Consider the following 27,678-nt stretch of genomic DNA (forward strand, 5'->3'; position numbering starts at 1 on the left):
TGCAGCTGTAGCCGGCCGACGGGAAGGGCTTCTTTTTGCTGAAGCTGCGAAGCCGGCCGAGCTGCTTTTTCGTTCCTGGGGCTCAGGGCGCGCGTGGCGCGAGTGGGGCCGGGTACCCCCCCCCCCCCCACCCGGCTCCCCCAGCGCACGGAGGGGAAGGGCACGCGGGCCGCACCTGGGGGGCCAGTCTCCCCGCGGCTCGCGGGCCGCGCCGGGTGGGCGCGCGCGGGGGAGTCCCCGGTCCCTGTCAGGGCGGGGCGAGACCACAGCTCTGGGTCCGTGGGGGGGGGGGGGAGCGTGGGCACGCGCGAGCGGGGGCGGGCGGTCCAACGCACCGCGGGCTCCAGCCGCAGCCCCGGTGGCCGGCTGACGGCACGGGGGGAGAAGATGGCTGCTGGGGGGCCGCCGGCCGCCGGCCCGGCGGTGCGGCGCTGAGCCCCGCTGCCCGGATCCCCCTCCCGCGTTGGGCGCGCCCACCTCGGGGCTCCCGCGGGCCCCCGCCCTACCGGGCGCGCGGGGCTGGAGCCGAGGCAGTTGGCGCGAGCCGCGGGCGAGGCGGGGCCGCGCGCGGGGTCCCCTCCCCCTCCCGCAGGTCCCCTCCGGAGCGCTCCTCGCCGCCCGCGCCGCCCGCTCTCCGCCTCCGGCCCGGCCCGGGGCGCGGCGGCAGTGGGCTTGGCTCGCCGAGGACAAGGTCAGGAGACCGAGAGGCGATGCTCCAGTGCGACTGGAGGGAGCCGAACGGAGGCGACAGCGACTGGCATCTGTCCCTCCTGACCGGGGAGCGGGACTGGGGCAGGCGCCGGTGAGGGGGAGGAGGAGAAGCGGCGGCGGCGGCGGCGGCGGCGGCGGCGGCGGCGCGGTTTTCTCCGGCCGGATTTCCCCTCCTGGAGCATCGCTGTCCGCGCCCGCGAGCGCAGCCCCGCCGGGCAGGGGCCCCGGGGAAGATGGAGCCGGGGGGCCGGGCCCGCATTGGCCCCCCGCAGCCGGCGGCCCCGGGGCTGTGGAGGGCTCGGCCGGCGGGCGGCGGCGGCGGCGGCGGTGGTGGTGGCGCCTCCTCCTGGCTGCTGGACGGGAACAGCTGGCTGCTGTGCTATGGCTTCCTCTACCTGGCCCTCTACGCGCAGGTGTCCCAGTCCAAGCCGTGCGAGAGGACCGGCTCCTGCTTCTCGGGCCGCTGTGTCAACTCCACCTGCCTCTGCGACCCGGGCTGGGTGGGGGACCAGTGCCAGCACTGCCAGGGCAGGTTCAAGTAAGTGCCTTCGCCGGACTCCGCATCTCAGCCCTGCCCCGCACCGGTCGCGCCCCATCCCATCCTTCGCCCCCCTCCCCGTGTTCTCAGGCGGCCTCGGGTCCCCCGGCTGGGCGCCACCCGCGGCGCGCGCCGCGCGCCGCGAGCGGGGTCCTCACCTCCCTCTGCAGCCCTGGAGCCCCCGGGGCGCTGGGCTCCGCGCGGAGCCCCGACCTCGGCACTGGAAGCTGTCTCCGTGGTCCAGATGTCCGCAGCGACTTCTGGTCCCCTGCTCATCAGCATTTCCGTACTCAGTTATGGTGCCAAACACCGTTTTGTTAGGTCACTAGTTTTTAATGGAAAAATGTGCAAGTAACTCCTGAAATACTTGAACGATGCAAAACAATCAATCAATGCAGAAATGTAAAGGTTAAAAGTTATGGTCTACCAGTACGTCCCTCTACTCCCATCCTACTGCTCTCTCTAGAGGTAACCGTTGATAACATTTTAGTTTATTTAGTAATAAAGAGTTTATGATGGGGTTACTCTGTGCCAAACACTGTTAAGCGCCTGACGTGGATTATCTCGTTTGTTCCTCACAACAACTCTGTGAGTTGCTAGAATTATTATGCCGGATTCACAGAGATAACTGGAGGCAACGGGTTTAAGTAATTTGCCCAGGATTGCACAGTAGTAAGGGCCGAATTATGATTCCGAATCAGCTAGTTTAACTCTAGAATGTTCACTTATAGCCAATATATTATGTTGAATTTGCTAGGACAGTTTTAATTGAGAATACAAGAGTGACTTTGGGTTACATAAAATGGGAAATATCTGGACTCCTTAATATAGGGAAGGTAATGGATTTTTTCCAACTGTTTGTTTCACTGTCAGCTGTCCTGTGAGAGCATCATCGTCTTTTTTCCTGAAGCTCAAGGCCCTAAGGAGTTTGCGTTACAATAGTAAAGACACATTCCCCCTATTGGTGGATAAATTTTACGTTCCTGCCTGATAGGGAAAGAAATGGGTGAGTGCGGGGGAGTAGCAAGATACTTGAGGCCATTAGGGTAGCCACCTGACAATCTGCAGGTAACAGGCATTAAGTAAGGCAACTTCTTAGACTTAGATGGTTACTGTGAAGTTTGCTGGCTGTTTTGTGGCTCTGAAATAACACTGTGTAGATTACTGATACTTAGTGTCAGGATGATCGCAAAATCTAAGTGAAATGTCTCCGTCTCTAAGGCAGAGCTAGGAATATTGTCCACCTTATTAATGTGTTATAGGAAAATGCCCTAGGAGTTTTGTTTTATTTTATTTTATTAGGAAAATGTCCTGGGAGTTTTAAATATAGCATATTTTCCTTTTTTTTTTTTTTTAACTGTTGCTAGTTAAAACAGTGTTCCTTAAAGCTCTTGTGAAACTATTTTTTTTTTAAAGGACACTTTAATTTTAGGTAGATCCTATTATTTAAATTTACAGCAGGCTTTTGGAAGTGAAATCTCAAAATGAAGCTTTATGACATTCATTTGTGGCAATAGGTTGAAATGTTTTCTCACTTCTTGCTTTCACAAATTAGTATAATGTATAGTTTTGTTTGGTACTTTTGTAATTGGGAAGAGGTGCTAATTAAAAGTTTTAAAAAGTGTTTCAAGATAAGGAAAGATGTCTTATTGAATTGTGCTTGTTCATAATGTTGTTTTTTTTTTTTTTTAACTTAAGTGTTTTTAAACTTGGGCTATGACAATTTCAGCCAGCCTTTATATCTACCAAGAATCTTGAACATATAAACTGGCAGCCAAAAATGAAAAAAGCTGCATCAATTTTTTACATCTTTCTATTAATAGATAGGAAGATTGCTTGATTCATATGTGATTTAGGGATTTTGGCCTTTGTGTGGGTGGATTTGCTCCATTTACCTAAAGAGGACAAAGATTGCTGTAGTGCTGAGAAGCTTCTATATACATTTTATAGTAGTGGAACTTGTTAATCGGCTAGGTCTGTAGCCTGTAACCTTGCTAGCAGATGTCCCAGTTAGTAGGCAAGGTCACAGATCAAGTTAAACCAGCTTAAATAACATGGGGAGATGATGTTCACAAACATCATATGTTAGTGAGTAAGGAATAGTTTCTTTAATACAGTTAATTAACAAACCCTGAACTAATCATTGAATATAAATAAATTCTTTGGAAGTCGTTATATGATTCATTGTACTGTAGTGGTAAGTACTTTTTCATTTCTCTGTGGAATACAAGCTATTAATTAGATAAATACAACTGGCACTACTCTGTGTTTTATGTATACTCTTAGGGGTAAAACGTGGTAGTTAATGTTAAAGGGAAGAATCAATTTAGAAGACGGGAATTCTTCCTGGTGGAGTATATGCTAGCTAAGAAAGGTTTGTTTGAAGTTTGGTGGCTTATTTTATTCAGCATTTGAAGTAATAATGTAGTGGGAAAGACTTTAACTGGAAATTCTCACTTCGTTAATTATCTTGAAAATCTTTTACTAAACTGAAGGATAGCAACCTAGAAAACATATCAAAAATGATCAATCTTGGTAAGCAGGTATCAAAATTAATTGGCTGATTTCATGATAACTTAGGTGTTTTTTTTTTTTTTTTTTTTTCCTACTGTAGGGATTTTATTGAGAATGAGAGTATTCCTCAAATGGTTCTTTAGAATGAAAGATTAATGTTGGGGGAGGGGGTGGAGTACAGAAGCAAATGTATCAAAAGTGCTACTTTAGTTCTTTAAGCATTGATTGTAGTCTTTTATCTGTTTCCATTTGAATAGAATAAAACAGAATTACAAGCGATTTCTCACATAGGTATAATGAAATGAATACTGATCTTTGACTAAAGCTAGGCTGAAATGTTTAGGACTGAGAATCAGGACAGTGCCAATTTGAAACATAAGGATATGATATATGCTAATTTGAGTAATAGTTACTTGAGTAGCTTAGTAGAACATTAGTTCAGAAAACAATTTGCTGCAAACTTTACCAAAATGAATGGCATTCTCTTTTAGAAACCAGTTCTTTGGAATTATTTCTGTAGAATAGCTGAGATTTATATTTATATAAATTTATATTTTGTGATCAGACCTGGACATTTTCTTGTTAATGTGACTTAGGGGCCTATGACTTCTAATTTCTATATAAAACCTAAATTAATGCTCTGAGATTGGAAAATATTTCATTATATTAAGAACAATTTCTAAATGTAAATTTATTAAAACACATTTATTGGGTATTTTTCTAAAATCTATTACATCTTACATGTTTAATGTGTACATATTTATAGAAAATTTTTATTTATTTTGAGAAAGGGAGGGAGACAGAGTGAGCGAGGGGAAGGGACAGAGAGAGAGAGGGGGAGAGAGAGAGAGAGAGAGAGAGAGAGAGAGAGAGAGAGAGAGAGAGAAAGAATCCCAAGCAGGCTCTGTGCTGTCAGTGCAGAGCCCGACATGGGGCTCCATCTCACGAATTGTGAGATCATTACCTGAGTCGAAATCAAGATTTGGATGCTTAACTGACTGAGCCACCCAGGTGCCCACTGTACATAGATTTTTTTTTTAAACTCTTAGGTTAGTCAAATGTGGATACTGAAATTCTCATATTTATAATAGAAGTATTCTATTTCTGGTGACAGCAAAATGAAGATATACTGTTAAGAATTTCTTTGCTGTTATGAACAGAAAGGGGCAGGGCTAATTATGTAAATATGTTTTCTTAACTACTTTTAAACACATATTTGGAATCTTTTTTATTAATAGTAGAGAAACTGTCAGTAACGCTGAAGGTGCACCCAATACTCTCTGACCTCTTTCTCCCTCCTTCTTTCCTTTCCTTCCTTCCTTTAATTTTTTAATGCTTTCACCCATAAGTTTTTTTTAAGTTTTTATTTAAGTTGCAGTTAGTTACCATACAGTGTAATAATAGTTTCAGGTATACAATATAGTGATTCAATACTTCATACAACACCCAGTGCACATTGCAGTAAGTGTACTCCTTAATTCCCAGCCCAACCCCCCTTCCTTTCTGGTAACAGTCTTTATTTTATTTTATTTTATTTTATTTTATTTTATTTTATTTTATTTTATTTATTTTTTTTAACGTTTATTTATTTTTGAGACAGAGAGAGACAAAGCATGAACAGGGGAGGGTCAGAGAGAGGGAGACACAGAATCTGAAACAGGCTCCAGGCTCTGAGCTGTCAGCACAGAGCCCGACACGGGGCTCGAACTCATGGACCGCGAGATCATGACCTGGGCCGAAGTCGGCCGCTTAACCGACTGAGCCACCCAGGCGCCCCAACAGTCTTCTTTATTTTAAACTAAGATTATAATATGTAATTTATATACATGGGTTCTTTATATTATTAAAACATACAGTTACACAGTATAAATTTAAAACAGTCTAAATAGAATATTTCTAAGATCCTAAATTGATAAAGTAAGTTATTTGTAGTAGCATGGTTTTCAAGACCACCTGTCTGCAGATTTGACTCTGCTCCTGTTTTTTGTTTTTTGTTTTTTTTTTCTTTCTTTCTGTACTTGTCTTTATTCTCTTTCCTGTCTGGTCTTTGGTTGGCTGATTACTAGACATCTTTCAAATCTTAGCTTACATTAGTACCTGAAGGAGGCTTTTCTGACTTGTCAAACTGTGCCCCCTTATTATACACTCTTACAGCAGTCTTTTTCCTTATTTAATTGGAATTATAAGTTTTTCCATTATTTTAAGACCTTTATTGAGGTATAGTTGACATGCAATAAATTATAAAATTTAAAAAGTTTTGTCTCTGAAACTATCACCATAATCATAATCATAAAAATATCCATCACACCCAAAAGTTCCATGTGCCCCTTCGTAATCCTTCTCTCTCCTTCCTGCTGCTTCTCCCTATCCCTAGGCAATTACTGAGCTGCTTTCTGTCACTATAGACTTGATGGATTTTTTAGAATTTTATATAAGTGAAATTATACATTGTGTATTATTCCTTTTTGTCTGGCTTCATTCACACAGCTTATTTATTTTGAGATTCATTAATGGTGTATCAGAAGTTTATTCCTTTTAATTGCTGAGTAGTATTCCGATGTATGGATATACCACAATTTGTTTTTCACCCACAGAAGGGCGTGTAGGTTGTTTCTAGTTTTTGGCTATTCTGTATAAAGTTGGTATAATCTTTTATGCAGAAGTCTTTATACGGACATATGCTTTCATTGGTCTTGGGTAAACACTGAAGAATGGAATGACCGGTTCACATAGCAGATACATGTTTACCTTTTCAACAAACTGACAAACTGTTTTCCAGAGTGGTTCTATTATTTACATTCCCACCAGCAGTGTAGGAATCTTCTATTTAATTCACATTCTCACCAACACTTGGTGTGGTCAGTCTTTTAAATTTTGGCAGTTCTAATTTGTATGTAGTGATATGTCATTGTGGTTTAATTTGCATTTTTCTAATGACTAATGGTGTTGAGCATCTTGTCATGTGCTTACTTGCCATCTGTATATCTTCTTTGGAGAGGTATCTGTTCAAAACTTGCACATTTAAAAACATTTTTGTTACTGATTTTTATGAGTTTTTTTCACATTCTGGATATTCCATATCAGATATATCATTTGCAAATGTTTTTTTTCTTGGCTGGGGGTTGTCTTTTTATTCTCTGAACAGAGAATTTGTTTTCAAAGAACAAAAGTGTTAACCATTTTTTAAAAAAATGTTAACTTACTTATTTTTGAGGGGGGAGAGAGGGAGAGGGAGAGAGAAAAAGAGAGAAAACACAAGTGGGGGAGGAGAGACACAATCTGAAGGAGGCTCCAGGCTCTGAGCTGTTAGTGCGGAGCCTGATGAGGGGCTCAAACCCACGAGCCATGAGATCATGACCTCAGCCAAAGTCAGATGCTTAACTGACTGAGCCACCCAGGTGCTCCAAAGAACACAAGCTTTAAATTTGATAAATTCATTTCTTTCTTTTAGGCGTTACATTTTTGGTGTTATATCTACGAGACCTTTGCCTAGCTTATAATTCCTCTTGAATTTTTTTCTAGAAGTTTTGTAGTTTTAGACTTTACATTTATAGTTTGAGTTAATTTCTGCATATGGTGAGAGGTGGGGATCTCAATTCTTTCTTTCTTTCTTTTTTTACATATAGAAATTCAGTTGTTCCGGGACCATTTTAAGAAGACTATCCTTTCTCTGATAAGTAGCTTTATATCTTGGCCAAAACCAGTTGTTCATATATTTGTGTGTTTATTTGTGGATTCTACTCTGTTCCATTGATCTCTTTGTCTGTTTGTATGTCAAGACAATGATATCTTGGTTATTGTAGCTTTATAAGTCTTGAACTCAGCAAATATTAAGTCCTTCAATTTTGTCCTTTTTTCAATTATTTTGGCTATTCCAGGTTCTTTTAATTTCCTTATGAATTTCAGAATCATCTTGCCAATTTCTCCAAAAAAGTCTGCAGAGATTTTACTTGGGATTGTGTTGAAGTTATAGACCAGTTTGGGGGGGACAATTGACCTCTTATTAATATTTTTTCTGACTCATGAACATGGTATATCTCTCCTTTTATTTAGGTCTTCTTTAATCTCTCAGCAAAATTTAAAAATTTTTACTGAACAGTTCTTACAACACTTGTCAGTTTTTCCGTAAATATTTCACATTTTTGGATGCTGTTATAAACTATAATATTTTTACTTTTAATTTCTGATTGTTGCTATTATATGGAAATACAACTGGTTTTTAAAAAAAAATTTTTTTTTTTTAACATTTATTTTTGAGACAGAGAGAGACAGAGCATGAATGGGGGAGGGTCAGAGAGAGAGGGAGACACAGAATCTGAAACAGGCTCCAGGCTCTGAGCGGTCAGCACAGAGCCTGACGCGGGGCTCGAACCCACGGACCGTGAGATCATGACCTGAGCCGAAGTCGGCCGTTTAACCGACTGAGCCACCCAGGCGCCCCACAACTGGTTTTTCTAAAGTTAATCTTGTGTCTTTCATTCTTACTGAGCTCATTAGTTGTAGTAGATGTCTATAGATTCCTTATGATATTTTGAATAGATGATTATGTTGTTTGCAAATAAAGATACCTTTACTCCTTTGTTTGCAATCTGGATGCCTTTTATTTTCTTGCCTTATTTCACTGCCTAGAATCTCCATTGCAGTGATCTATACATGTGATGGCAGGGGTCAACTGTATGTCATTCTTGATTTAGGGGGACAATATTTAATCTGTAACCATTAATATGATGTTATCTGTGAATTTTTTGTAAATCTCTTTTATTGCATTGAGGATGCTTTTTTCTGTTCCTAGTTTGCTGAGAGTTTTTATTGGGATGGATATTGGATTGTGTTGAATACTTTTTCTGCATCTATTGAGGTGATCATATCATTTTTCTATTTGTTGGTATTATGAATTATATTGCTTTCATTTGATGTTGCCTTCATTTGATTTAACATACATAACTACAAGTTCAATTTAAGTAATATATGTATATATATGACTGTGTAACTAGCATTTGTTAAGATTTATTTTCCAGAATATTGTCCATCATGGTAAACATTCCTTGTGCATGTGAAAAGAATGTGTATGATAGGTGGAACGTTCTATACATTTCAGGAGATTGAGTTGATTCACAGTTTTGTTCAAGTTTTCTGAAACCTTTGATTTTCTGCCTATTTCTATCAGTTATTGGGAGAGTGGTATTAAAATCTTCAGTTATAATTTTGCATTTATCTTTTTTACCCCTGTAGTCTTACCTGTTTTGCCTCATGTATTTTGAAGCTCTGTTATTAAGTGCATAGAATTCCTTTTGATAAATTGACCCCTTTTTCATTATGAGATGACTGTTGAAGAGATGATCCTTTTTTCATTGATGCCTTTGTACCTTTGTTAAAAATCAATTGGGTATCTCTATGTCTGTATCTGTTTCTTGACTATGTTCTGTTCCTTTGATCCATGTGTATGTGTCCTTTTGAGAGTCTCTCTCTTTTTTTGACTATTGTTGCTTTACAGTAATTCTTGAAATTAGATAGTGAGATTCCTATAACTTTTTATTTTTGAAAACTCGTCTAGCTTTTTCAGTTATTTGCTTTTCCACATATTAGAATCAGTTTCTCAATTCAAAAAAAAAATCCTACTGAGTGGGATTTTGTTGACTTGGGATCTTTTTGGGAAGAACTGACATCTAAACAATACTGGCTTCTCCAGTCCACCAACATGATATATTTCTTCATTTATTTAGGTGTTCATTTATTTCTTGCATCACTGTTTTGTAGTTATTAGGTATAGATCCTACATGTATTTTGTTAGATTTATACCCAAATAGTTTGTGTTCTTTGATGCTATTGTAATTGATGTTATTTCTTTCAGTTTGTTTCCATTTGATCATTTTTATTATGTGGGAATACAATTGAGTTTTTAAAATTTTATTTAAATTCAAGTTAGTTAACATACAGTATAATATTGGTTTCAGTAGTAGGAACCAGTGATTCATCACTTACATTTAACACCCATTGTTTATCCCAACGAGTGCCCTCCTTAATGCCCATCACCCATTTAGCCATCCCCCCATTCAACATCCCTCCAGCAACCCTCAGTTTGTTTCTCTGTATTTAAGGGTCTCTTATGGTTTGCCTCCCTCTCTGTTTTTATCTTATTCTTCCTTCTCTTCCCCTATGTTCATCTGTGTTTCTTAAATTCCACATATGAGTGAAATCATATGATAGTTGTCTTTCTCTGCCTGACTTATTTCACTTAGCATAATACACTCTAGTTTGATCCATGTTGTTGCAAATGGCAGGATTTCATTCTTTTTGATTGCCGAGTAGTATTCCATAGTGTATGTGTACACACACATATATGCATACATACATACATACATACCATATCTTTTTTATTCATTCATCGATTGATGGACATTGGGCATTTTCTATAATTTGGCTGTTTTGTAAATGTTTATTTTTTGAGAGAGAGAATGAGAGGCAGAGGCAGAGAAAGAGAGAGGGAGACAGAGGATCTGAAGTGGGCAAAGTACTGACAGCAGAGAGCCTGATGCCGGGCTTGAACTCATGAACTGAGATCATGACCTGAGCCGAAGTTGGACGCTTAACTGACTGAGCCACCCAGGTGTCCCAATTTGGCTATTGTTGATAGCACTGGTATAAACATTGGGGTTCATGTGCCCCTTTGAATTAGCATTTTTCTATCCTTTGTGTAAATATCTAGTAGTGCAATTGCTAGTCCTTAGTGTATTTCTATTTTTAATTTTTTGAGAAATCTCCATACTGTTTTCCGGAGTGGCTGCACCAGTTTGCATTCCCACCAACAGTACAAAAGGACTCCTTTTTCTCTGCATCCTTGCCAACACCTGTTTTTTCCTGAATTGTTAATTTTAGCCGTTCTGACAGGTGTGAGGTGGTATCTCATTGTGGTTTTGATTTGTGTGTCTCCGATGATGAATGATGTTGACTTTGTATCCTGCAATGTTGCTAAACCCACTTAGTTTTAGTAGCTTTTCTTATATAGATTCCTTGGAATTTTCTACATAGACAATTAGGTTATCTGTGCATGGAGACCATTTTACTTCTTCCTTTATAATTATATAAATATAATTTATGGGATAAACCCCACTTGGTCACAATATATTGTAATTTTTGTATATTGGTGTATTTGGTTTGCTGTTTTGTTGAGGATTTTTGCTTCTGTATTCTCAAAAGATACTGCTTTGTAATTTTCTTTAATGGCTTTTCTTATGATAATGGTAGCCCTATAAAATGAATTAGAAATTGCCCCCTTTTCTGTTTTCTGGAAGAATTTATGTAGGACTAGTATTACTTTTTTCTCAAATGTTGGTAAAATTCATCAGTGATGCCAGCTGGACCTGAGATTTTCTGTGGAAAGGCTTGCAACTATGATTTCAATTTTTTAAAAAGTTTATTTATTGATTTTTGAGAGAGAGAGAAGGGGGGAGGGACAGAGAGGGAGAGAGAATCCCAAGAAGGTTCAGCACTATCAGTCCAGAGCCTGTCTTCGGGCTTGAATTCGTGAACTGTCAGATCATGACCTGAGATGAAATCAAGAGTCGGATGCTTAACCGACTGAGCCACCCAGGCACCCCTGAATTGAGATTTTAAAATAGATGTAGGGACATTCATTTCATTGATTTCTTTTTGAATGAGTTTTAGTAGGTTGTCTTAGATTGACCATTTCATCTAAGTTTTCAAATTTGTGGGCTTAAAATTGTGTATAATACTCCCTTATTATCCTTTTAGAGTCTGTGGAGTCTTTAGTAATATTTCTTCTATTTCTGATACTGGTAGTTTACATTTTCTTTTTTCTTGCTTAGTCTGTCTATATAATTATTGATATTAATGATCTTTTCAAAGAATATGTTTGGTTTCATTGATTTCCACTATTTTTTTCTTTTGTTGTTTTCAGTTTCATTGAATGCTGCTTCCTTTGGTTTTAATTTGCTTTTCTTATTCTAATTTCCTAAGATGAAAAGCTTAGATTGTTAATTTGAAAGGTTTTTTCCCTTTCTAATAAAAGCATTTTAATGCTATATGTGTTCTTCTAAGCACTGCTTTAGCTGCATCTCACATATTGTTATGTAGTGCTTTCGTTTTTATTCAGTTCAATATATTTTCCAGTTTTCCTTTAGACATCTTTTTTGGCTTATGTGAGCAATTTTTTAAATTTTCAGATATTTGAGGATTTATCAAAAGTTTTTCTGTTATTTATTTCTAGTTAAATTCCATTATGTTCAAAGAACATACCTTGTATGATATCAGTCCTTATAAATTTGTTAAGACTTGTGTCTGGAAAAAATATGGTGTATTGTGGTGAATATTAATATGTGCAGTTGAAAATAATTCTCTTGAGTGGAATGTTATAGAAATGTCAGTTGGGTCAAGTTGGTTGTTGATATTGTTTAGACATGTATATCCTTCCTAGATATTCTGTCTGGTTCTGTTGGTCACTGAAAGAAGACTGTTGAAGTCTCCAACTGTAATTATGGATCTGTTTCCTTTCACTTCTGTTAGTTTTGTTTTTGTTTTGAAGCTTTTTTGGTGGGTGCGTATACAATTAGAACTGCTATGTTTTTTTGGTGAACTGATCCATTCATCATAGTATCATTTCCTGCCTCTTTGGTAATTGTTTCTGCTTTGAAGTCTACTTTGATATTAATAGCCACTCTATTTTTTATATATATATATAATATATATATATATAATATATATATAATGTATATGTTCTATATATATAATATATATGTTATATATATATATAAATTATATATATATATTTCAATCCAAATAATCACTTTTTATGTCTTTGTATTGTTTTTCAGTGGTTATGCTAGTATGCTAGTGACTACAATATGCATACCTACCTTTTTGTAATCTATCCAGAGTTAGAATTATTTTACTTCAGGTAAAATTAAGTTTTAGAACCATGTTTGTCCACTTATCCATCCCCACTCACCTTTGCTATAATGGTCATATACATCAAATGTGCTTGTATGGCAAACCTCATTAGATAAAATTGTAAATTTTGCTTTCAGCAATATACATATTATAAAGAACTTGAGGGGAAATGTTGTCCTTTATATTTTCTTGGATATCTGCTTGCTCTTTTGCTTTTTGCTTATCTCTAGATAGAAATTTCCTCTTAGGGTCATTTTCCTTTAGTATGAACCACTTTTAGTTTCTTTCTTTTCTTTTCTTTTCTTTTTTCTTTTTCTTTTTCTTTTTCTTTTTTTTTTGTCTTGTTTGTATTTCTTTTCAAACATGACTGTTGCTGATGTATTTTCTTAAAAATTTTTTTGGCCTAAAATAATACCTTTATATTGACCTCTTTTGTGAGGGATGTTTTTGCAGGTATAGAATTCTAGGTGGTCAGTTCTTTCCTTTCAGCATTTTATTTTTTATTTATTTTAAAGATTTTTTATTTTTAAGTAATGTCTACAGCTAACATGGGGCTCAAACTCACCACCCCGAGATTAAGAGTTGCACGCTCTACTGACTGAGCCAGCCAAGCGCCCCTCTTTAAATACGTTGCTCAATTCTTTTCTGGCCTTCCATGTTTTCTGGTGGGAAGTCTGCAGTGGTTCTAATTGCTTTTGTTTTATGTATAATGTCATTTTTCTCTAGCTGCTTTCAAGATTTTTCTACATTTTTTGTTTTAAGTAGTTCAGATTATGATGTATCTCAATGTAGCTTTCTTTAAATTTACTGTGGGTAGGGTTTGTTCAGCTTCTTAAATTTATATTTATGTGTTTCACCAAAATGGGATTTTAAAAAATTATTTTTTTAACATATTTTTTCAGTAATCTTGTTTCTTTTTCTGGGACCTCAGTGACACTAATGTTAGGTTTTTGATTTAGCTCCACAGTTTGTTGAGGTTCTGATTTTTTTTTTTAAACTTTTCTCTTTTTTCGGATTGTATTGTTTCTTTTGAACTATTATTAACTTCACTGACTGTTGCTTCTCTCATCTCCATTTTGCTTTTGAACCCATCCAGTCACTTTTAAAAATTTAACATGTATTTTTCAGTCTTAGCATTTCTATTTTGTTCTTTTTTATGATTTATATTTCCCCGTTGAGAATTTTTCTCTTTTGATTTTATTTTAGTGTCCTTACTTTTGCCTTGTGGAGTCTAGTTATAATAGTTAATGTCTGTCTGATGATGCAAATGTTTGGATCGTCTCAGGATTGACATCCATTATCTTTTCCCTTGAGAATTGTTTACATTTTCCTAGTTCTTTGCATGCTCAGTGATTTTTGGATTTATTCTTGGCATCGTGAATATTATGCTGTATAGGTTATGGATCTTGTTATGTTCTGGGGAATGTTGATTTATTGATCTATTTACTTGTTAATTTTATTAAGCCATAGGGTTCTAATAGCTAATTCTTTGTCATGCATTCTGAGGGCAGTCGTTCTAATCTCAGTTCTGTTTTCAAAGCTTTTGAATCTGAATGTACACATGGCATTCATGGATTAGTCTGAGACTTGTGTGCAGTGTTTTAAGTTTTAATTCAGTTCTGAGAAACTTTAGTAAGCTGCTGTTGGGTCTGTTCCTCATATGAGCTGCTCAGATTAAGCCTGAATCTTGTGTGGGTTCATACACAGAATTAGGGTATTTCTGTCTTTCAGCTTTCTCTTCCTTGTGACAGCTTCCATACTCTGGTTTGCAGGGGCACCACCCAGTCATTCTTGCTGGAAAGACAGTTTATTAAAAAAAAATTTTTTTTTTACATTTATTTATTTTTGAGGGACAAAACACAAGCGGGGGGTGGGGGTGGGGGTGGGCAGAGAGAGACACACACACAGAATTGGAAGCAGGCTCCGGGCTCTGAGCTATCAGCACAGAGCCCGACGTGGGGCCCAAACTCACAAACTGTGAGATCATGACCTGAGCCAAAGTCGGATACCCAATCGACTGAGCCAGCCAGGTGCCGCAAAGACAGTTTTTCCCGTAAGTCCATCTGTACACGTATGTGATGCTGCCATTCTCAAGGTTTGTCATCCTTTTCATCTCTATGGCCGTTGTTTTAGTTAAATCCTGAATTTTTCTCTACTGGGTTGTTACAGTAGCTCTTTAACTGATCTCTTTGCTTCTAATTTTTCCCTTGCTAATCTCTTCTTTCTTGCTGCAGAGTTTGCTTTATAGAACACAAATTTGGTCATATCTCTTTTTTGAGAGCTAAAGTATTTAAAACAGTGACTCTAAGGTTTCTGATGAGGAATCTGTTGTCATTCAAATGGTTGTTCTGCAGCCAATGTGTAATTTTCCTCTGGCTTTCTTTTTTCGTCTTCAGTTTTCAGAAATTTGATTATGATGTGTATGGGTGTCAAATTTTTTAAGTTTATCTTGTTATTTGCTCTGCTTCTTGCTCTGTATCTTTATATGTTTTTCAGAATTTTTAAAATTTTTGTTATCATTTCTTCAAGTATTTTTTTCATTTCCACACTCTTTCTTCTTTCCTGTGACGCCAAAGAAACCGATGTTACATCTTTTCTTATTGACTTCTTGGTCACTGAAGTTCTGTTCAGACTGTTTCCTTTCTGTTCAGGTTGGGTAACTTTTATTTATACGTTCCCTGATTGTTTCCTCTATCATCTTCATTCTGCTATTGGGCCCATCTTGTGAGTTGGTATAGAAAGTTTCATTTATTATATTTTCTTTTTCTAAAAGTTTATTTATTTATTTTGAGAGAACATGCACAAGCAGGAGAAGAGCAAGGAGAGAGAGACAGAATCCCAAGCAGGCTTCGTGCCATCAGTGCAGAGCCAAATGCAGGGCTTGATCTCAGGAACTGTGACATCATGACCTGAGCTGAAATCAAGAGTTGGACACTTAACTGAGTCACCCAGGGGCTGCACCCCCCCTCCCCCAACGATTACATTTTCCATTTCATTCTTTTTTTTTTTTTTTAAATTTTTTTTTTTCAATGTTTTTTATTTATTTTTGGGACAGAGAGAGACAGAGCATGAACGGGGGAGGGGCAGAGAGAGAGGGAGACACAGAATCGGAAACAGGCTCCAGGCTCCGAGCCATCAGCCCAGAGCCCGACGCGGGGCTTGAACTCACGGACCGCGAGATCGTGACCTGGCTGAAGTCGGAGGCTTAACCGACTGCGCCACCCAGGCGCCCCTCCATTTCATTCTTTATGTCTTCTGTTTCTTTGCTTGAGACTTCTATTTTTATATTTGTTTTGAAAGTGTCTGCAGCTGCTTGTGCCGTTTTTCTGATACCTGCTTTAAGATTCTTCGCAGACAATTTTCAGCATCTTTGCCATATCAGTGATGGTACCTCTGATCATCTTTTTTTCAAATGAGTTGAGATTTTCTTGTTTCTTGGTATGGCAAGTAATTTTGGATTATATCCTGGATATTTTGAGTATTGTGCATGAGATTCTGCATACACTAAATGTTCTGCTGTAGGAGGCCTTCAACTTGTTTTGGTTCAGCATACATGACCTTCACTTTTTATTATTTATATAACAATTATTGAGTTGTAATTTATATGCCATACTATTCATATTTTTAAATGGTTCATTTGTTTTTAGGATATTTGGAGAGTGATGCAACCATTACCATTATCTAATTTTAGAACTTTTTTATATCACCCCTTAAAGAAACCCCATTTTCATCAGCACTCATTCCATATTTCCCCTTCCTGCCAACTCCACTAATCTGGATAGCCACTAATTTACTTTCTGTCTCTGTGAACTTGCCTACTGTGGACATGTTGTATAAATGGAATCAATGTAGTGATTCCAGTCTTTTGTCATGGGCTTTTTTCACTTAGCATGTTTTGAAGTGTCATTCATGTAGCATGTGTCCATTTTTTTTTTATTGCTGAATAATACTCTATTGTATTGACATTCTACATTTTGTTAATCCAGTCATCAGTTGTTGGACATTTGAGTTGTTTCTACCTTTTGACCATTATGAATAATGCTGCCATGAATTTTTTGTACCAAATTTTTGTGTGGATGTGTGTTTTTATTTCTCTTGAGTATGTACCTAGGAGTGCGATGATCCATTTTTGTGCTGAGATTTGAATGCCAGTTTAGTTTCCAGAGCCTTGGTTGTACTATTCTGTTCTGCCTTACTCATCTGCTGCCATTCTGAGATACGGATGATATTCCATACCATGGTTAAATTCTAAAAGTTTTTGTTTTGTTGATTCAGATCTGTTTCATGTATGGGCTGCCTGAGAGTGTACCCAGGACTTCATACAGAAGATTTGAAAGATCTCGTTTTTCACCATCTTCCTCTTTGTAATCTGTTTCTGTTTTCTAGTTAGGAGGGTAGGGGGTGCTGACTCTGCCAGCATTTGCTTAGTGCAGGGTGGGGATGGTCCAAACTCCAGTGATGAGGTGCAGGGGTGCTGCCTCTTTGCTGGTATTGGTTTAGTGCAGGGCAGGTCTCACTAAAGGGACCCCACCTCCGCTTTCTCTCCCAGTGGGGAGGGGAAGGTACTTACTATTTTTATAGGTAAAATATAAGCGTGTTTTTTTTTAAAAAAAAGCACTGTGTAAATTAGAAACATTCAAGTTGATTCTCTGTGTCCATAAAAAAACAGAACATTTAAGAGCATTTTCCATGTTTTGATATGTTAAGTTTAATGTCAGGCTTCATTTGGACTTTTTGACAATATAATTATGCTAATAATGAATTTTTTCAAGAGAATTCAATTTATTGTTTTATTTCATATAAGAATAATATTGACAGCAATTAAACTAGCATTTCAAGCTTAAATTATGAGTTTAGGGGAAAAGTACTATAATGTGATGGAAAACCTTTATATGTATGTATATATGTATACGTGTGTGTGTGTGTGTGTGTGTGTGTGTGTGTGTGTGTGTTATGGCTGATGAAAATCCTGTGAGGTAGATACTGCTGTTCTCATTTTACAGTGGGAACAGAGAATGAAAGACCTGAAGTAATTATGTATGCAAAGTCTGATAGCTACTAAGTGACAGGTGAATTGCCAAATCATGTCTGTCTGGCTCTTTATCCATATCAAGTCATCTTTTACAATTCAGTAAGTTTCTCCTTAATTATAAACTCATGATCTTCTCAATTTCTGGGTAGCATAGCGGTTACCTAAGATCATGAGTGGTACCAAACTGATAGATAATGGGTTTGAGACCTATTTCTGCCAGTGTGCCATGAAATTTACATGGATTTGTCTTGCTGCTTTACTGAACACTTGATAAATTTTATGTCATTGCATTTTTAAAACAATTTTGTGAAATAAGTTGTATTGTTATAACTGTTTTACACACAAGGAAACTGAGGCTTAGGGAGGTTGAGTTACATACTCTTTACAGGACCAAATTGAGATTCTTGTAGCTTTTCTAAAGTTTTGCCTATTTCTTTCAGTTTCTCAGTCATGTCTTTTTCCTTTTTCAGTGAAAAGAGAATGTTATTCATAGTTCTTAACTTGTTCTTTACAAAGTTAATATGAATGGGTGTGTTTTATAGTAGACAGGGATGCCAAAAGTCTAAGCTTATCAAACAGTTCTCTATGATATAATAATATTTTGTCTCCAAGCTTGTTGATTATTTGAATGTGTATAGTAATAGGAGCTTTTGATGTCTGGTTCTCAGATGGGCTGTGAGTGGTTGGTGAATCCTCAGATTTTTATACAAAATATTATTTATATGAATTTTTGTAATCAGGGTGTGGTTAGCTTTTAAAAGATTCTCAAAAGTGATCTCAGATCTCAAAATGGTAAGAATCACTATTATAGGAAAGAAACTCAAATAATGGTTGCTGTATATGTACAATTTAAAAAGTATTTTTTTCAACTTGTGGAATGATCTCAAAAGTAGTTTTTAAATTTATTTTTTACAATAACTTAGGAAGATTATATAAGGATAAAAAATTCTTCCTACTTTTAATTGCTCATATCTAAGTATTTACATGTATATCACATGTAGACACATACAGACACTATGTTCATGTATGTTTATATACATATATACACCTGACATATTTCTGTAGATATATATCAGAGTGCTGGAGAGTGCTGTCTTCTTCCCCATTCTATGTGTTTTATCACTTTACCCATTTATTTGCTATTTGTGTATTGTCTTTCCTCTTTCTGTAATCATGTCCACTATGGAAGTTACTAGCCACATATAGCCATTAGTTAAAATTAAATTTTAAAGGTTCAGTTCCTTTGTTGCACTGACTATATTTCAGGTGCTCGATAGCCACATGTGCTGAGTGGCTACCATGTTGAATGGTAAATATGTAGAATTTTTCTATCATTGCAGGAAGTCCTGCTGGACAGCGTTGTCCTGGAATGTAATGTCCAGAAGGGCAGAGACAGAATTTTCCCTGTGTTTTTTTCACTTTTTATATTAACAGCTTTATCAAGATATATACTACAAACTTTGCCAGTTTAAAGTACATGATTTAATGTTTTTTAAACTATACTTACAGTTGTGAAACTATAATAGTAATTTTAGAACATTTTATCATTCCATAAAATAAACCTGTACCCAAGAGCAGTCACTCCCCATTCTCTTCCCCACTCCCCAGCACTAGATCACCACTAATCTACTTTCTAGGAACCTTTTAAGTTCACTGTTTTATCCCCCATGCCAAGAATATTGCCACATTCAATAAATAGTTTTGAATCAGTGAATGACTATGTGTATATATTTTTCTTCAGTCCACTTGGGGAGAAAGTCAAACGATGTAAATTAATTTTTATCTGTGACTTAAAAAAATAATTTCCAGGGTGTCTTATGTAGTCAGGATTAAATCAAACTAATCTTAAACTTTGGATGTATAAAAATTAACTTTCGTAATGATGTTTCTGAGGTATTTAACCATCTTGAGTTATGAAAGCAGTTATGTTTCCAAAAATTTAATAATATAGGAAGTTTGGTAGGCATAATTTTAAGATGACCTTTGCCCCCTGGTGTTACTGTCACGATTTATGTTATATGGCAAAAGGGAGATTATTTGAGTAGTTTTAATCAAGTCACATGAACCCCTTAAAAGCAGTTTTCTCAGGTTGCTGGTAGAAGGGGAAGTCAAAGATTGGAGGCACAAGGACGATTTGACATACCCTTCTGGTTGGAAGATAGAGGGGACCATGTCTAAATGACTGGAGAGGAGTCTCTAGGAGCTAAGAGTACCCCCTGGCCAATAGTTGTCAAGGAAATGGGAATCTCAGCCCTATAACCTCAAGGAACTGAATTCTGTCAACAAGCCGAATGCATTTAGAAGTGGATTCTTTTCAAAAGCTTCCAGATAAGAGCCCAGCTCAGCTAGTATTCATCTGAGTCAACAGGGGCTTCTGACCTGTGAAGTAATAAATGGATGTTTTTGAGGTTTCTAAGTTTGTGGTAATTTGGTAACACAGCAATTAAAAAAAATTCAGGAACATATTTAGCAACAAATCATTGAAAAAGGTATTCTGGTTGAGTTTCAGTTAATCATATTATTCAGTTAACCAGAAAATTAAATTAATTCCTTAAGTATGGTGGTCTATTGAGTTTTATTATTTTTAACAACAATAATAATGCAGGTTGATTCATACTTTGTGTACTTCCCTTTCCTCCTTGTCTTTGGTCTGCCATGAATGATGGGAATTAACACTCTGAATGGTTGACATAAGTACTAATTAATATTTGGATCCTTGAAAAGAAGATGCTGTGAAATTTTAGCTGTCTGATCCACTTGGCTCTGTTTGACCTACACGATTCTATTCATACCATTCATTTCATTCTGAAATACTACTTGAGCCAGTAGTAAGATAATACTATTTTACCTTTACCTCAACCATATGGTACCTAAAAGTGAATAGGAAAAATATAGACAGCTTAAGATTTCAGAATAATTAGTAGATGTGAAGTCAGTTTAGCCAGAAGGGGAAGAGGTTGTCCTTATTATAGATAGTCGATGAATTTGAAAAGAATAATACTATGTGCAAGAGACTATGACTAAAAAATGCTTGCACTGTAGAGTCATCTCAGTGACTTAAGGCAATGCTGAGGAAAAATGCATTGATGAGCTAGAATTCTCATATTTGGGAATATAATTATTAAAATTTTAGAGTTCAGAATTTGTTGAGAGATAGGCTGAAAAGTCAGATAGATAATGGTTAAAATATCAGCTTTATCAGTGCAGATATGGAGAACATGGATTTCATGTATGGCCATAATGGATTATCTAATAGTTCACTTCAAAATTAAATTTACCCACAGGCAGAGTTCAGCAACTGAGGGTCCATGTTTCTGGGCAAGACCCTTATATTGCACGGAAGAAAGTAGGCATAATGCACCCTCTCAGCCTGGAGTTGACTCAGCCTTTCATACTCAGTTTTTTCTCCTTACTTTTCCAGTCAGAAGCCACGTCCTCTCCACTGAGGAGGAAGGAAGGAGTGAGGTGTGGGCAGAGAGGCCAGGAGTTTCACTCTAATTAAAATCCCTCCGCATGGAAACATGAGGAGTGAATAATACATTCTCTCTCTTACAATCAGTAGAAAATAAATGAGTACAACTGAATCAGATCTTTTCAAAAATGAAGTATCTTGCCTGGTAACTTAATTTCTTGTTCTCATTTGTGTAGCTTCCGTGCTCAGTATGCATGAAGTCAACTTGACATTAGCCATATTTAACATGGCCAGAAATCTTGAAGTAAATGCCTAATTATAGTATTTGGCCCACAGATGTTTAAGTATTTTTTTTTTTTAATTTTTTTTTTTTAACGTTTATTTATTTTTGAGACAGAGAGAGACAGAGCATGAATTGGGGAGGGTCAGAGAGAGAGGGAGACACAGAATTGGAAGCAGGCTCCAGGCTCTGAGCTGTCAGCACAGAGCCCGATGCGGGGCTTGAACTCACGGACCGTGAGATCATGACCTGAGCCGAAGTCGGACGCTTAACCGACCAAGCCACCCAGGTGCCCCCAGATGTTTAAGTATTTGAATGAAAGACTTTTGAGTACCCAGAATGGCTTCCGTCAATTCCAATACAACTGATCTACAGATGAGTATTGACACACAATAGCTGAAAGGTTAAAACACTGAAAGCTATTTTGATGTGGTCTTAGTAAGATTCATCCTAAAGGCACTGTTTTGCCTTGGCAACTATTTGAATCCTGGTTGAGACTGGGAAAGATTTGCAATGGGAATACAGTTATTTTGAAGGATCATAGTAAAAGGTTTTATTTGCTGGAGGAGACATGGTGATGGCCTTAACTGTGGCATTCTACCAGAAGTCAATTATTTTTCACCTCAAATCATGCAGAGAGTGTATTATGGGTAGTTCTGTCCTATCAGATGTGAGAGCTAAGCACATCTAAGATATACTGTTTGTTATCACTGAGGCCAGTCTGTAGAGGAATTTTAGTTAGTGTGTGCTGATGCCAGTCAACTATTATAGTTGGCTTGGTTAGTGCACTTCTATGGTGGAATACTTATGCCCAGAATACGGTTTATTCAAATCAGCGTTCTCTAAAGTGGGGTGGTCTCTAAGACGACTTACTGGAGTGTGGGAAGAAAATATTAGGACTTCTAATAGTGTTATTTTTAATTTTGAGTTTAAAAATTTATACTTTATAGTACACAATATTTTAAATAGTACGTGTTTATTTAAATGTAAATATACATATATTTGAGTTATGTGATAAAAATTTTTACTGACAGGGGAGCATGTAATTAAAGTGTGAAGACTACTGCTCTAGCAGATGAGGTCACCTGCCTTTTTATTAGGGGTCAGGTGGATGGAGAATACAGACTTAAGAGTGGAGGGCGCACAGTGCACTGGTGAGGAAACTACAACACATGCAAGCTCAGCTGTGTAATACAATAATGTATCACCATGCGGAAAGGAAAAGAGCTAATACCAATGAATATAACCTAGAAGTACTCTTTATTTTGTTTAAAACATTGTTTTTCAATTCTTTTTTTTTATGTTTATTTATTTTGAGAGAGAGTGTGCACGAGTGGGGCAGGGGCAGAGAGAGAGGGTGTGAATGAGCAGGAGTGGGGGTGGAGAGGGGCAGAGGGACAGAGAGAGAATGTGCCAAGCAGGCTTTGTGCTGTCAGCACAGAGCCCAATGTGGGGCTCAATCTCACAAACCGTGAGATTAAAAAGCCACCAGGAGCCCACTCTTCATTTTGCTTAAAAAGGAATTAATAAACTGTTAAACAGTATTTTAACTAAAAACATTGTTTTATAAAAAACTTCCAGGGGTGCCTGGGTGGCTCAGTTAAGTGTTGGACTCTTGATTTCGCCTCAGGTCATGATCTCACAGTTTATGGAATCGGGCCCCATGTTAGGCTCTGTGCTGTGATAGTGTGGAGCCTGCTTGGGATTCTCTCTCTCCCTCTCTCTCTCTGCTCCTCCCACACTCACTCATGCTCTCTCTGTCTCAAAATAAACAAACAAACACAGAAATATAAAAAAACTAAAAAAGGATGGCTTGCAAAGGTGACTCTGCATATAGACTCCCCAAGTGTATTTGACTATTCCTTATTCCTTTAGTGGTTGTTGCCAGCACTAAAACCATTTTTTTTAAATTAAACAGGATTTATTGTCTCAGAGACTTTTTAGTATTACAACTACTGAATTTCTCTTATTTTTATAATGTTTTGATCAAATTTTGCATTCACAGCCAGGATAGAGGACAATAATTCCAATTGATTCAATTTTAGTTTTGTTTAATGTTTGTTTGTGCTGGCTTTCCTGCACTCAGTAGTGGCCATTCCTGTATTTTAAATAGCACAGCATGTTTATTTGATCAGGGACTCTAGATTGGGCAGTTGTAGCTAGATGAGACATTTGAAGGCATATGGGCATGTGACAGGCATCTAGACCGATATTGGCAATGTTTTTTCTGTAAAAGGCCAGATAGTCGATATTTTAGGCTTTGCAGGCTAGATGGTTTCTGTTGCCACTACTCAACCCTGCTCTTGCAACATGTTAGCAGTCTTAGACATATGTGAACAAATGGGTGTAGCTGAATTCCAGTACATCTTCACTTACACAAACAGGCAATAGGCCAGTAGTGTGTGGAGCTCTGATCTAGATTAACATGTCAGTATGGCACTCAATTCAAGAAGAGTCATGCCACAAAGTTTTAAAAAATAAGTTAGTTGTTTGAAACTTAGAATGTATTGTAGAAACATTAGAAATACCAAGTTCAGTGTCTGTTTCCATGGGGACAATTTTGCTAACCTCTGTGAATGGCCATACTTTATTTCTTTGCATGCTTGGTAATTTTTTATTATTGTAATGTGATAATTCTGGAAATCAGAGTCTTCTCTCTCAGGGTTTGTTTTTTCTTTTGCTTATGTGGGTTGTAGTTAGGGATTTTTCTAAACTACTTCTGTAATGACTGTATTCTTTGTTGGGTATGCTCTCTAAGGATTTTGTTCTTTTAGTTTGTGGTCATCTAGTGACAAAGATTTCCCTGAATGCATGAAGCCAAGGGCAAAATAAATAACTCTCCTAGTCTTTGCAGATTAACTCTTGTGGGGCATTCCTCCAGTGTTTAGCTCCATTGTTTATGCCTCTGCCTTAGCCTTCATTTCCTTCTGGCTTTCAGTCTAAAAAGTAGCCAGAGGTGATAATGTAGAGTCTTCTTAGGTCTTTTTTGAGCATGTAGTTTTCCCTGGGGATGCATGTGACTTCCCAGATTCCCGTTTAGGCCCACATACTGGGTAGTTTTTCAATATCCTAATTGTTCAAAGAATCTCTCTCCAGATTTTCCTTCCAGGCTCTTTGTAGATCTGTTGTTTGCTTCCTCTGTAAACTTTTGCCTCATGCAGCAGGGGTTGTCATATTTGCCTTTCAGTGTTTTTGCGGATTGCCTTCTTATAGCTGTCTTTTTGTTTTTGTTTGTTTGTTTTGCCCTGAAAGGGTTTCATGCTAGGCATGGGATGATTTTCATACTGTATCAGCAAATGATTTTGTGAATTAAATGCAAAAATATTAGGTAAACTTAGCTGCTCACGGGAAAAATGCAATTAAATTTATACTTTCTCTCCTTGAACCAATCATAGTAACTGTTAAGTCTCTCCTCTCTATTGTTATACCATTATCATCTGGATCACCCTGTACAGTCTCAGCATCAGACATTCCCCACTGATTCACTGAATGACTTTCAGCTCCCCAACATAGCAGTGCTGTTTCATGAGCCTCCAAATTTTTACACATGCTTCTGTTGGCAATACTGTTAAATTTATTCTTACTATATAGTGCTAGATTAAATTTGGTTATATTTTGTTTGGGTTTTTTGCATGAAGGATATTTGTAATTTTAATTTCTTCTTCTGTTGGTTTTGTCAAGTTGTACTATTTAAGGAATTATTCCTTTCATCGAAAATGTTAAATGTATTGGTAGGAGTTGTTCTTAATGTCTTGTTTATTTATTTATTTCGTAGCATCAGTAGTGATGTTTCTCTTTTCCTTTTTGATAATGTAATTCATATTTTTTTCTTGGTAAGTTTTGCTAGGGGGTTATTAATTTTATTAGCCTTCATGAAGCCAGCTTTTAGTTATGTTAATTTTCTTTATTATATGACTTTTCTATTTAAGAGATTTCTGTTATTATTCTCCTCTTCATATTTCCTTTTCTTTTCTTTTCTTTTCTTTCTCCCTCCCTCTTCCCTCCCCTCCCCTCCCCTCCCCTCCTCCCCTCCCCTCCCCTCCCCCCCTCCCCTCCCCTCCCCTCCCCTCCCCCCCTCCCCTCCCCTCCCCTCCCCTTCTCTCCTCCCCTCCCCTCCCCTCCCCTCCCCTCCCCTCCCCTCCCCTCCCCTCCCCTCCTCTCCTCTCCTCTCCTGTTTATTTATCTTTGAAGGAGAGAGAGAGCCAGAACATGAGCTGGGAGGGGCAGAGAGAGAGAGGGAGACACAGAATCCAAAGCGGGCTCCAGGCTCTGAGCTGTGAGCACAGAGCCTGACGCGGGGCTCAAACTCACAAGCCGTGAGATCATGACCTGAGCCGAAGTGGGACACTTAACCAACTGAGTCGTACTTCATACTTTCTTTTGGTTTAATTTCCTGTTCTTTTTATAGCTTCTTGAGCTGTGTAACCTTGGATAATTGATTTTCAGTTTTCTAACATCAAGAGCTAAAATTTCTCTCTAAATGCTGGCTTAGCTTCATCTCATAAAATTTGATATGTTGTGGTTTTAATATTATTCACTTAAAAATATTTTCTAATTGTCTTGTTGACTGAGAGGTCTGTTACTTAATTTGCAACTATTTGGGGATTTTAAATTTATCTTTTTTTTGTGTGGTCACTCTATGGGACTGCTGCTAATTTCATTGTTTTTGGATGCATGATTACTGTAGCCAGTTGTTATTGATTAAATTGATTTAATTCAATTCTGGTGTTACTTGTTGGCATGACTTAAGAACAAGTGGTCATACGAAGAAGGTGGGAATTTATTTTTCTTACCGTCAACTCTGGCTTCTGAAGGACTTTGGAGGCTCAAGGTTCTCATGTGCCTCTACCCATATGACACCTTTCTAGGTCTTTGGGTTTTACTTCCTCTTAGGGGCACTCTCCTAACACTGGAGTTTTGCCATGGCAGCGAATTAGACTTTTTCTGTAATTCTGCTGGTCTCACAATCTGATCCTGGGCCTGTTTTTCAGCTTGATCTTCTTTCTGGCTTCAGGAGTAGAAATTGCCTTTAAATATGAGAGTCTCCTGGCTTTTACACTCTACCTAAAGCTGGATTGGTTGATGATGAACTGAGCCTTACCCGATGCTGGGAAAACTGTTCATTGCCAGGTGTCTCACTAGAGGCACTCTGCTGCAATTGACTTCCTTTCCCACATAAGTGACCTTTTATAGCAATCATCTAATGCCACAGCCCTTGTGATTACCCTTGCTACTGTACTTCTCAAATATTAGAGCTGTTGCATTAGCCTGTTGTCAGTGCATAACCTTCCACTGAACAAGTGGAAGTCTTAGTCATTGTGATGCTGTAGCTTGCCAGGAGTTGTTGCTACTTTACCATCTGCCCAGTGAGTGATCCAACCCCAGAATCCTGTCCCGAAGATCTGCTTCCTGGTGGTAACTGTTAGTTTGGTCACCCTCCCCTCCGCCACCCTGAAGCAGAAGTACCTGCTTTTACACTGAGAATCAAGCACATGTAGTATACTTGGGAGATGCAGGGGTGTTGACATAGTAGAGAGGAGAAAAGTAGCCAGTTAGAAGTATGTTACCAAGTCAGCTACCACAGTGGGTGATTTGCATTTAATCCCACAAGAAAGTACTGGGGGAGGGGGGAATGTACTTCAGTATTATCCCAACAAAGAGGTAAGGAAGCTTGGGGGTACCCTTACCAAATCATTCATTGGCTAGGGGCTGCCCCTCGGAGGATGCTGATTTATAGATAGGCACTTTCAGCTCAGCATATGCAGAGGAAGTGTGGGTTCCAGCAGCCAGAGGGGAGCCTCCAGCAAAGATGCAGGTGCTCATCTGAGGAAGTTAGGTTGGAATGTGTGGAAATAGTGAGGGGGTCCGAGAGGATATGGGGGTAGCACAGACACTGTCAGCTACTTCATAAGGTATGTCCGTTTTCAACTATGCAACGTAATACCAAATGACTTTGTGAAATTGTAATTTATTCCCATGACAACTCTTTTTTTTCCACATCTTTGCCAGTATTTGGTATTATTCTTTTTAATTTTGGCCATTTTGTTGTGTGCATAGTGGTGTGATACTGGGATTTTATTTTGCCTATCCTTGATTATTTTGGGGCTAAATATAATTTTGGGTCTAAATATTATCTTGGTTGATTGGTTTGGGTCTAATCAGAAAAGAGAATCACAGTAATTTTAACAGGAGAAGTTTAATGAAAAGAATATTTGACTGTAATAGGGATTGGGATAATGAGAGATTGGCTAGTAAGAAGTAATGGGAATTCCAAAGAATGTAGA

The 27,678-nt window shown here is 38.3% G+C and overlaps 1 protein-coding gene across 1 annotated transcript in view; it reads left to right on the forward strand.

The window, feature by feature from the left end:
• Nucleotides 1–840: 840 nt before the first annotated feature.
• ATRNL1 (attractin like 1) overlaps nucleotides 841–27,678 on the forward strand; it is a 764,129-nt gene continuing 737,291 nt past the window's right edge. The window contains exon 1 of the mRNA XM_019459544.2: nucleotides 841–1,249. Coding sequence (XP_019315089.2) covers nucleotides 945–1,249 — 305 coding nt within the window. The 5' untranslated portion in view covers nucleotides 841–944. The remainder of the gene's footprint in view (nucleotides 1,250–27,678) is intronic.

The sequence above is a fragment of the Panthera pardus genome, unplaced genomic scaffold, assembly GCF_024362965.1.
Source record: "Panthera pardus isolate Hobbes unplaced genomic scaffold, ASM2436296v1 HiC_scaffold_22, whole genome shotgun sequence".
Taxonomy (NCBI): domain Eukaryota; kingdom Metazoa; phylum Chordata; class Mammalia; order Carnivora; family Felidae; genus Panthera; species Panthera pardus.